General features: G+C 31.6%; 2 protein-coding genes across 2 annotated transcripts in view; both read right to left on the reverse strand.

Annotated features, from left to right (window-relative positions):
- The window catches only part of ZnT49B (Zinc transporter 49B), a 197083-nt gene that overhangs the window by 55751 nt on the left and 128946 nt on the right, over nt 1–12386 (reverse strand). The window lies entirely within an intron of this gene.
- Nucleotides 1–12386, reverse strand: part of fid (fire dancer) — a 95327-nt gene that overhangs the window by 5641 nt on the left and 77300 nt on the right. Inside the window, exons 4-6 of the mRNA XM_067281685.1 lie at nt 7958–8200; nt 2440–2735; nt 2310–2367 (exon numbers count right to left, since the gene is read on the reverse strand). Of these exons, the coding sequence (XP_067137786.1) occupies nt 2310–2367; nt 2440–2735; nt 7958–8150 (547 nt within the window). The 5' untranslated portion in view covers nt 8151–8200. The remainder of the gene's footprint in view (nt 1–2309; nt 2368–2439; nt 2736–7957; nt 8201–12386) is intronic.

Below are 12386 nucleotides of genomic sequence, written 5' to 3' on the forward strand. Positions count from 1 at the left end.
CGGTCCATCGTGATGTGTGGGTTTAGGGGTCCGCAACACGAGAAACGTTGATAATTAATTTAGTTAACTGTAATTTTTTAAATATTACAATAAAGGCTTTTTATGAAATATTATTACGGGTACGTTCATATTTAAATTACTATTAGGGTAGTCCCCTAAAATCCGACCACTTTAGACATGTTAATTGACCATCCGGCTCCGACTGTGATGGAATATTCTCATAAATTTTAACTTAAAAAAATTTAGATGAATAGAAACCATTGTTTACAAATCCTTACACTTGAAAGTCGCAAACAAAAAAGAAATACACGAAAAATGACACAAAATAAATTTAGAAAAAGCTGTTTCTTCTTCTGTATGCCTTGGTAAATCGGATTTCTTTAAATATGACAGTTTATTTGAAATGTTTAAATGTAATTAATGTAAAATTTTGTTTGTAGATTTAATATTTTCTATATTTATAGAATTTACTAGTGATGTATTTATAATTTTATTATCAAATATACAGGAAAAGAATAATTACAAAGAAAAAGGTGAGTGTAGACATAATTATGTCATTTCGAATTATCTGTATTGTATAGTACAATCTAATGTTTTTCTATATGAAAAGTGCATACAGTTTTGTCGTTAAATCCTGAGTGATTGTATCAGGTCAGTCCATAAGTTCATGCGTATTTTTATCTACAAAAAAGCAGCAAAAAATTTTAATTAAATTTTATTTTAATCTATAATGTATTCACCATTATTTTGTACAATTTCTTGCCATCTTGATGGTAGCTTTTTAATCCCGTCTTCGTAAAATGTTTTCGGTTTTGAATCAAAATATTCAGAAATAGCCTTTTTTATATTGTTCTCATCCTCAAAAGTTTTCCTTTTTAAAAAACTCTGCAAACTGCGAAAAAGATGATAGGCTGGGAGCTATATCTGGCGAATATGGTGGATGAGGTAAAATTTTCCAGTTGTAGCTTTCAAGTTTCTGTACAGTTATTTTTGCAGCGTGTGGTCTGGCATTGTTATGCTGCAAGAGAACCTGATTTCTGTTCACTAACGACGGTCGATTTTTTTTTCAATTTTTCATTTAAACGCTCTAATTGCTCACAATACATTTGAGCTGTAATTGTTTGATTAGGTTCTAACAGCTCAAAGTGAATTACACCTGACATATCCCACCAAACAGACAAAAGAATTTTTATTTCTTCTTTGAAACCGTGTTTTGTTGATTCTTGGACTATGAACCCAAAGTTGAGTTTTAATTAAACACTTGGCTTTATTTCCATCTTTATTTAGTTGATCAACTAAATAAAGATGGAAAATAAAGCCAAGTGTTTAATTAAAACTCAACTTTGGGTTTATAGTCCAAAATAATTTTTTTTGGATGCAACTCACCTTTTGCAGTCGGTTTTGGCTGCTTGTCGCGATCCATCCATTGTCTTTTTCTCGTCACATTATTATAGAGGATCCATTTTTCGTCTCCAGTAACCAGCCTACCAAGAAAAGGTTCTAAAGCAATACAGGATAAAAGAGACGTGCAAATGTTTACACGTTGTCGGTTAGCTATTGACAGTTCATGTGGTAGCCATTTTCCTAGCTTTGAAACTTTTCCGATTTGTTATAGGTGTCTATGAACAGTTCCGTGGGATGAATTTAAACGTTCCACAATTTCATCAACTGTTAAAGATGGTTCTGTTTCAACTAGTGCAGAGAGAGCATCGTCATCAAAGTCAACGGGTCTTCCAGTACGAGCCTTATCCTCCACACTAAAATCATTGTTTCTAAATCTTTCAAACCACTTCTGCGCAGTCCTTGCACTAATTACAATTTGATTATGTACAGTATTTATTTTTTTGGCTGCATTTGTAGCATTCTCACCACTTAAAAATAAAAAGTATAAAACATGTCTTTTATATTCATCGGTTACTTCCATTTTAACGAAAATAAACAACTGAAATGTTCACAATTCTGAACAGTATTATATGAATGAGATCCAATTTAACACTTCAGTGTAAAAATTATCACACCACACGGATATTTTTAACAGCAAAACAAGATTTTTCTCAAGGTCATAAAAATGCGCATGGACTTATGGACTGACCTGATAGAAATAATTGGGGAGAGAATATTCGAATTATCTTTGGTTTAAACGATGAAAAGAAAGTATTGAAATAGGCTAACTCACTGAATTCAGTTTGGAAAAATAAATGAATTTTGATTATATTCTTCTTTAAATAAAAAAATATGTAAGGAATTTCTAGAAATTTTGGAAATTTATCTTAGAACCACTGTCTTTTACACAGAAGCTAAAAACTTACCATCACTGCTGCTTTTGTCCGGTCGATACCAAGGTACTAGAACGTCTTGAGATTCAAACTAAAAGTAATACCAAAGACAAATAATTAATTTTATTATAAATTCCAACAGAATAAACAATAAATAACTTACCTTCCTATGCCGTTGTTCCATAGCCCATACCGTTATCATAACTCTACCCCCTATCCTCAGGATCCTGGCTAGCTCTTGTAAAGCTTGGATTCTTCTTTCGGTGGTGGCAAAATGATGGACCACGGCCACCGATAATGCGGCATCGAACGATTCGTCTCTAAATGGTAAATGCAGATTATCCGAAATTAGCACTTCGTATCGGCGACGCCTGGCCGTGTGGGTCATAGGAGCGCATCTGTCAGAACCGATTTTGTACACCTCGTGATTAATGTCAAGATATTTTCCATTCCCGCAACCTACAAAAAGAAAAACAAGAAAATAAATCGAAAAAACGAATAAATTCGAAATATATTGACTGTAAGAAGAATGATTCGTCCTTTTACGTAATGATTCCGCGGCTTTCCATTTGATTAAAAACTGGATTTGGCAAGAATTCCCGAAATCTGTGTAAACAATTCTACCGATCAAATTCTCTTCTATCAATAATGGAATTTCAGTTTTGGATTTGTTCATTTCGCGCTCTCTCTCTCCCTCCCAAAATATACTAAATCGATTTGGATTTCCTTCCGGTTTATCATCTATTTACCTCGGATTCAATATGTGTGATAAATTACAAAACTTCAAGCGAATGTACAAAGAATAGAGCACTCTTTACATCATTCTGTACTCAAAAATATAATCGATGTTAATGCCAGGTAAAGTTCTTTGTTGTTTAAAATATAGAATGTTTACTATTTTATATGTATGAGCCTATGAATAAATATGAAGCTGTATTTTTTTTAAGAAAAACACGAGATAAACATTTATTCTTTTAAAAAAATAGTGAAAAATTCGACCATGTTAACAATTTTCTTTTTTAAATTGCAGTTTCTTATGAGTTTTCTGTCTCAGCTCTGATAAGATGTTGGACGAAAGCCATTATTCTTCCAATATTTTTAAAATTGAATATAAAATAGTCATAAACAGATTATCATTATGATCAAAGCAAAAATTGCATTAAGTTTATCATATCTTCCTGCTGAAGAGGGCACAAAATGACATTTTCCCCCTTCCCTTTCTTTTAAATACGAGGTAAATACCAATGCAGTAACACCATTATAAGTTAAGTAATTGTCGTCAGACTCTCACGCATATTATCAAGTAATTAATGACGTAAAAATGTAATTAAGGTAATTAGTATGATTTCTATTCTGATTTTTAATTAATATTTAGCTTATTAATATTATATTTACTTCTTGAAAGAAAAAGAAAATTGATATAATTACATGTTATGAATTTATTTAAATAAATTCACGTGAAAGGCTATCGATTAATGTTAACGCTTCGTCTGAAAAAGGAAGGAATGTCATCTGTCTGACGGTAAAAAAATTCTTTTAAATGTTTCGTTACGTTCGACGAGTTTCCAAGTGAATACACACAAAGATACAATTTTTAATAAAATATAAAATAATAAAAACGCAATTTTTCCTGATTTATAAGGATAAAAAAACAAGATTAAATATTCAAAAACGCTTGTGAACTGTTGGAAATAATTTAAAATAACGTGTTATTTTTCATTTGTCGCAATTTAAAATGGTAATTTGCATAAATAAACCAAATAAAAATGTTTGTAAATTATCAATGCAAGTGAACAGAAGATGTCTCTTTGTAACGAGACTTTGATGTATTTTGAGCATCATTGCCTTAAAATACAACGAAGTAAACTGTAATACTTGTAAATTATTATTGTTTTTCCAGGTCGAGAGTCTGGCTAAATTACATCAAACATCTGTAAAAAGATAAATAAATAGAAGAGAGAGAAAAAAATGAAAATGCAGCGCACTCTTGCTAATCCGGCACAGCTTTTTTCCTGTATACTCGGGTTTCATTTCTGTGTACAACGCTAGATGTCACCTACCTCCAAAAAAGAATCACTACCTAAAGGGCGATAGGTCACTCCACTCATTGTCTTTACACTTAAACACTCGCATCAATCCGGCAGTCTGGCTAATCAGGCAGCTCAAAATGGCCGGATTAAAAAGAGTCTAGTGTAAACACGATACAAATACATGCATTGTGTAAGTACAGTGCAAGACAGTTTAATTAACAGAACCAGTAACTGTAAAGCTGATTCATTGATTCATTTCTAAAAATATCAATCAGTTCTTTGAGAACAGCAATGAGATTTTGAAATACGATGGAAATAATTACAATTGAAACGGTGTCAAATTTAAATTTAAATTAGAATCCAAAATTTAAATTACAAATTCGTTTACAGAAATTAATTTTTAATTTAAATTACAATAAAAATCAACATAGAATTCCTGAAGCAGATACGATCATTTCATACATTAAATAACTATAAAATTTTTGAGTATAAATCAAATCGTTTTGTAAAGAGTCAAACGAAATTTATTTTAATTATTATTTTTTTCTTTTTCAAATTTATTCCCGCTTGTATACGATTTTTATTTTTGGTCAATAACTTCAAACATTTACAAAAGTTCAACGCGTAATACACACCAAAGAAGCGATTTCTCTGTAGTGTCCCCACGGAATAAGGAAATAAAATACTTATATGTACAGTACGGTATAATATTCTAACCACGTTTTTCTGTCTACTCAGATAGATTTATACGCCTAGACATGGTTATTGTCCAATCAATGTTACGTTCCCCAAGTGGTGTTGATTTTATGTTTGTTTCTCCTGTCTGCAATTATACATATAAACTTTTATGACAATAAATAACGATGTAAATATAGCTTATCCAGTATTATCTAAACCAATTCTCTTAAGACCGGGATGGTTGTTACTATGATTCTACTCTATTTCTGTTTTTCTAGCCGCAGTTTAATATAATACTACTCTTGCCGTATTGAAAATATGCAACTTTTTAAATATAATAAAAAAAAAAAAAGGTAATTTCTTTTACACATAATTTTGTCTTATAATAATTTTTATACTGAAATACAAGAGATTCTTACGATGATAGAAGCGTATTCTGGAATACAAAAATTTACTTTATAACGTATAAAAGTTAAAATATGTATGTTTGTGAGGAAGAGGCTTTCACACAGTTCAACGTATCCGTGCCAAATTTAGCATGAATATTCTTCGACACATTAGAAAAAATACTATGGGATCCCACACCCCTCTTAACTTAAGCCCGAGCAAGAGTTAATATAACATTGCCGTTTCATTACTGTAAATACTGAGGTTGGTAAATGTACATTTTAGTTACTAAGACCATTGTTTTTATTTCCCTCTCCCTACCAAACCTCATCAATCTTCACTCACTTAAAGCCCGAGCGACACCAAGCAAGCACAGTTATTCTTCAACTCCTTAAAAAATACCGTACGAGGTACAACCAACACTAAAGCCCACCCCCCAAAAGCTCGAGAAAAACGTCGGGCACACGTACTGTACATATATCAGAAAGTTCTTGAAATATCAGCATTAAATCGTAAATTGTTAATTTTAATTATTCTAAATTCACTTCCAGTTGCAAAAATACTTATAATAACCGAAAAACAGCATAAAAATTTGTATTTTTTAATATATTTTTTTCTGTATTGACCTCCACGTTGTCAATAAAACAGATGCTTCTAATGTCAGTTGATGACTCTCCGAACATATCTCACTCGAAACTGGGTCACGTTCATTTCTTTATCTATCTTCTCTGATATACCACCGAAATGAGATAATTTTCTAATATTTTCTCATTAAAAAAATTACATATTTATCAGTGAATCTAGAAAAAAACAAATATAACCTTTAACTAAAATAAATATCTAACAAATATCCCTAATATTGGAAGAACACAGGAGATAAAAAAAATATATATATTGTCATAATTTATAAAGGCGTTTATCGAAGAAGTCACGCGTGCCATTAGATTTTATTTATTTATTTATTTGCTCGATAAAAATGCTTGTAAATTATACCCTTGGGTTAGCTTTATTATATTCTCTGTCCAACATAGCTTATATACTAACTTGGAATTTGAAATAAAGCACTTTTGTAATGTTAAAAGTAACAAACTATATGCCCGTTACATACAAAAAAATTACTTCTGAGATAGAGAAAAAAGCATACAGAAGTTTTGACTACTTCAATTACAAGTTTGATAAAATAAGATCGAAATAAAAATAAATTTTCGTTTTAAATTTAAATTTCTTCTTCTTCTTCTTTTAAAAAGAAAATAAGTTTATTTTTAAGGAAAACATACGAAATAATCCCGCTTCTGTTGTAAAACATTAGGTAATTAATTAATTTTAATTAGTTAATTATCTGTTTTAAAAATAAATTTAAATTTTAGAAGAAGATTTTTATGTAAAAATTGATTTTAGAAGTGAAAAAATAATGTAAATTCTTGTTACTAAGAGAAGAAATTTTAATAAAAAAATATTAAAAATTAAGTTATTAGCTCTAACTATTTTATATTTAAAAAAATTGACTTTATATAATTTTAATTAAATAATTTATTTGTGGCTTTTAATATTTAATTAGTTAAGGAATGTTTAAAAAACACTCTGGGGAATCCAGGATCGAATCCCCGCACAGTCGATAAACCCGAAGAGGAGAGGAGAGGCCATTATGGCTCTAACCGAACCAGCGATGGGTAGGGTAAAAGACCCACTTAGTGCCCACAAAGAACCAAAAATAATACGAAAAAAAAATTAAAGAAAATGCTACTTTCAATTATATGAGATAGTAATTCTATAAGCTTTTATGTAATCTCCTTCCATTTTTTACATGACGATAAACTTGATTCTACTTTTATTTCTAGTCATAAAGCGCAATTTTAAGCTGTTTTCATACAAACTATATTTATGAAAAAATAATCTACTTATAAAGTTAATAATGTAAGAAATTCTGAAAGCGCTTACAATGTAAAATATGTATTATTGTAATAAGGAGTATTTATGTTTAAAATGCCAATAAATCTAAAAAGAAATGTACGTTTCTTCAAATATATATATTTTATTCCGTTAAGTAGAAATAGGTTTTTTTTTCCTTCATTTTTTTTCCTAAATAACCGTGTAAATTGTAATTAAATTATCTCTAATCAACTCTGTATGTAGAATATGCAGCAGTTCGGACTCAATCAAATTTGATATGCCGAAGAAAAAAATTAGTTCAAAAATGCATCACTAGGGAACTTGTGGCGCTTCGAGGAACGAAAAATACGTAGCATATTCATAATTTACACATGCTACGTTCAATTTCTGGGTACGAAACTGCCTACGACATATGAAATACCATCTGTATTACTGCAAGTCATACAAAGCTATATAAACAATAGTTAATGTAATTTATACAACTTTTTATTGTAATTAATTATTAAAAAATTAGATTAAATTATAACTTCTGATGAGCAGAACGGCTAATTCTATTCATTATTTTGTTATCATTTTAAGCAGATAAATTAAATATTGAACAGGGTTTCTTTGGAAGCAATAAAATACAAAACACGGGACCTAAAGATTGCCAGAGGAAATAAATTGTATAAAAATTAAATGAAATCTTCAACTCACCGATGTCGACAACAATGCTTCCCGGTTCCAAGTCCAACAAAAACTGTTTGACCCGAGGCCAAGCTTGATATTTGTTGTCAGTAAAATGCGGTGCTATCTGATCATATACATCGTGAACGTATGCCTTCTCTAATGCAATCGACCGTGCCTGTCTTTCATCTTGTGCGCAACCATCCGATTCCTTCTCAGGCATCCTGGAGGAAAAACATTGGAACGATTTTCACCTATGAGCGGTTCTACAACCTGTCAAATAAGAAATATTTTTAGTTTTTATTGGATAAATTTCTACAATAAAATCTTAAATATATATATATATATATATATATATATATATATATATATATATATTTAAGATTTTATTGTTATATATATATATATATAATTTAATGTTTCGTTATAAATTGATGAAAGAAAGCAATGCAACACTTCGAACGATCTGCCACGGGTGGGTAACAACTAGGAGAAATTGCTACAGGAAACTGGACTATGTATAGGCGTAGAAAGCCCGAAAAATCCTTCTCAGGTATGAACCCACGACTGTAGGTTCTATTTCCAAGTGGCAGTGTTCGGTGGGTTTAACTCCCAACTGCGTGTGCCCAGCGGTTTTATCCACTCGTCAACTGTGGGCACATTATAAATAGCTTACGTCGGTGGTTTATAAACAAAGGCATTTTTGTTAATAGTTTTTATTCTTTCCTCCCTGTGGCCACTAATCGGGCCTATCGTGTATTCGGGCAGTCCCGCAACGAGGCCCAGCACATCTGGAACAGATTAATCCATTAAAAATTTCCTGGGATTCTTGGCACCATTACCATTTCAACTATTATGTTAACGAGCAATTATTTATTGTGATATCGTCACAATGCCGGGTTTCAATTTTTAATCATATTTTTAACTTATTTAATTTAAAATATATGCTGTCGATTTTAGTAGCGTCTTGCACCTGTAGATCATACTGTTCCTGTTAACAAGAGTCATGCCTGTCATCGAATTTCCTCCTAAAAATAATTTTTGAATTGAAATAATGTAATTTCCAGCTCAAATCAGAAGTTCATATATAGTTAATCGGGACCTCCTGCCCATAAGATTTCCATTCCTCGTCATGACTTTTATCTATTTAATTTTGCTCTCGAGATTAAGGAAGGACAGACATAGAGAGCGGATATCAAGGAAATTTATAGATCTGTAATTTGAAAATTGTAGTCCAACAATGAATAATTATTGCTATCGGTAAAATTCAAATTAAATTTTATAGTGTTACATGTGTTCTCTATTATATTACGTTAAAAAAATAAAGCGATAACAAGGCAGCAAGGATAACCAAATGGCAAATGTTACAAGAATGCGCATAAAAGAGCAACAAAAAAGAACAATTGAATAAAAGAGATTGGTCAGAAGAGAACGAAAGAAAATATTATGTCAAACAGAAAATATTTATTTGTAAAAAAAGATTATTGTATATCAAAAGATTGCGGCAGATGGAAAGTGCCAAGTTGTCTAGCGACGAAGTTAATAAGGAGCAATAAAGCTAAGGAGATAAGAAAAAACAGAAGGAAAATAAACAAGAAAAGATAAAACATGTGATGAACAAACGTTAGGAAACCATTAAGAGTAAAAATGGAATTTAATCAAAAGAAAACGAGATATGTCAGGAAAAAAACTTACTTCTAAATTAATGTAGTTAATCTGGAATGGAGTTTTTGTAGAGTTTCTCGTTTGTAATTATCACGTTTAATTAACGTAATTAAAAGATTTAGAATGTTTAAGTAATCTGGTTAATAAAAATGCTTTCATATCCAAAATGATTTTGTGCTTATTCATTTATAAAAAACTGCGACAATGTTCCTTCATCGTTTACATTCTGTTTATCCTAATGAGATGAAAGTTTCATCTCATAATGTACGCTGATGCTGTATTATGTAAATAATCTATATTCGAAAAGAAATATTCAGAAAGTATAATAAATATTTTCTGAATACCCCGTTACGAGAAGGGGTGCACCCCGGAGCCTATGGGCTTTAGTGAGGCTCATCTCAAAAGAAAACGTTAAAAAATTGTTGGTTTTCTGGTCATTTTTTTTCCAAATAATAAAATAACTTTGGCCATGGGCTAACATTTATACTAGGTTATTTTTCTACTTCGATATCATTATGTTATTTGTATAAGCAGGATCTCAGAAAGGGAGCCCAAAATGGTGGTCTATGCACCGGCAGCTTTCTACACTCTTGGGGCCCTGTCTGAATATTTTAAACAATGGAAATTGTTAGCCAAGTCGACAATTTACAAGCTGAAACTTTGATTTTATTTCAAGAAGTTTGGAGAGTCTGAGTTCAGAACTGATCCTTGTCCTTTCGATTGCACGAGTAATTTCTCTTTGTCCTCTAGCTTTCATTCTGTGTTGGCCAACATCGATGCGGGTCAGACTAATCCATTTTGGACAAATTGAGGACGAGAATAAATTCTGCAAAGAGCTGTATGTTTTGGAGATTAATCAAATGAATCCAAAAACTAGATCAAATTACATGAATGAGTGAACTAGACGTTTCATAAACAGTAACAGAGATTTATTTATCTTCGTAGCTACAGACCACTCGACTTTTAACGCCCCATACCGAAAAAAATATTTTATAATATTGGTATTTAGCTGCCTTAATTATTATAATATTTTTCATCTTATCTATCATTTTTTTTTCACTTCTGAAATAAACGTTATTCTTACTATATTTAGTTTGTCTGTCTGTATACGCCCATGCGACATATGGGCGGTCTGCCGAGGAGGGATTCCTCCCGGGAGAACTTTTTATGGGAAACTGGCCCATAATTAAGTTTTACAAACGTGAAGAAAATTCAGAAAACCCCACGTGGCCAGACCGTTGGCGAGATGCGAACCCACGACCATGAACCAGTGTTCACTTCTCTGCTGGTAGCCCATATTATATTTAGAGTAGATCTTTTCTGGTGGAGTCCTAAATTACTTTTAGCCCACGATCTACAGCTGTATTGTAAAACAGACTCGTCCTTAGCAACTGCGAGGCCCGATTAGAATCTTTTAGAAACAGCAATTAAATAAACACTAAACTATTTAAAAAAATTACACTGCACGCATGCTGCTAAATCTTCTCATAAAATAAGATAATATCTCCCTTCTGAAGAGGTTTCCTTTAAAGTTCTTCAGTCCTGTGGACAATATGAGGGCCTTTTTTGAGCATGGTCATTATGAATTCTGCCAGCCCCACGATGATGAGAGACGGACTCGGATGGAATACCCCTTGAAACCCCGAAAATTGCTGGTGTTTTTGATGATGACTCGAATTCCCCAGAGCGTTTGGTGTCATCTTAACCACATTAACCATTTTGCGAGGGTTAATGAAGAGGCCCTCCCGCGGGGCCCTTTAGCCCCCCAAAACACTCTTTCGATAAGTGATATTTCTACTTCCAATGTATAAAACAGGTAAACATTTAAAAATTATTATTAATAAATACTTAACCATCGTATTACAGTTTTCTAAAAATAAAAAAAAAGAGATATTTTTAAAATGTTTTTCCCTGAAAATTAAGTCTCTAGACGATTAAGAAACAATTTCTTAATTGTTTCTTAATCGTCTAGCGCATTAAATGTTTCTTAATTAAATTTCTTGTGAAGTGAATTAAATGCTTTTTAATTAATGCATTGTGTAGTCTATATTTAATATCTTAATATACTTCTATATTTAACTGTTTCTGCAAAACTTTGCGGAATTATCGGCAATTTAATTATGAGTTATTTTCGAATTTTTCTTTCTGGTTTAATATCTATAGCAACTTTTATTATTTTTCATTCTTATAAACACTTTCTGAGTCGTAATTGGGCTGAAATTTTCAAATTGCAGATTTATACGTTCCCACTGTCGTCTGTCTTCTTGTCTGTCCTTCGTTAATCTCAAGAATGGAGTTATGTAGACAAACCTTGAGACAAGCTATGAAAAGTTTAGGGGTAAGGAGGCCCCGATTAACTTCCCATCTAGAGAGGAAGTCATGATTAATATCTTGTTAATCGATTAATCGATATGGCAATTTTTTTCTTTTTTTTACACAAGGATCCAGTAAACATGCTTCGGTGTTTATTTTTATATACTTTTATTTTAATAATCGCGATACAACAAACAAATAAATAATAAATTAAGCCTCAAATAAAAGCGATTGGCCCAGCTCCATAATAGCTGGATAATCTCCTAAAAAGAGGGACCACGAAGAGAACAGAAAAGAGTCTTGTCTGGACTGCAGAAGAAGAGATGATCCCTGTAGTTTTTAGTGTGCAACTTGTATATAATTGTGAATAAAAGACTGAACATTATAGTAAGATGTCTTTCGAACGAACCGTGACACTATATTCGAAGTGGAAAGGAGGGCTTGAACTCGGGACATCTCACTACACCGTTATGAACCTTAC

Source organism: Centruroides vittatus, unplaced genomic scaffold (genome assembly GCF_030686945.1).
Source record: "Centruroides vittatus isolate TY-2023 unplaced genomic scaffold, ASM3068694v2 contig_926, whole genome shotgun sequence".
Taxonomy (NCBI): domain Eukaryota; kingdom Metazoa; phylum Arthropoda; class Arachnida; order Scorpiones; family Buthidae; genus Centruroides; species Centruroides vittatus.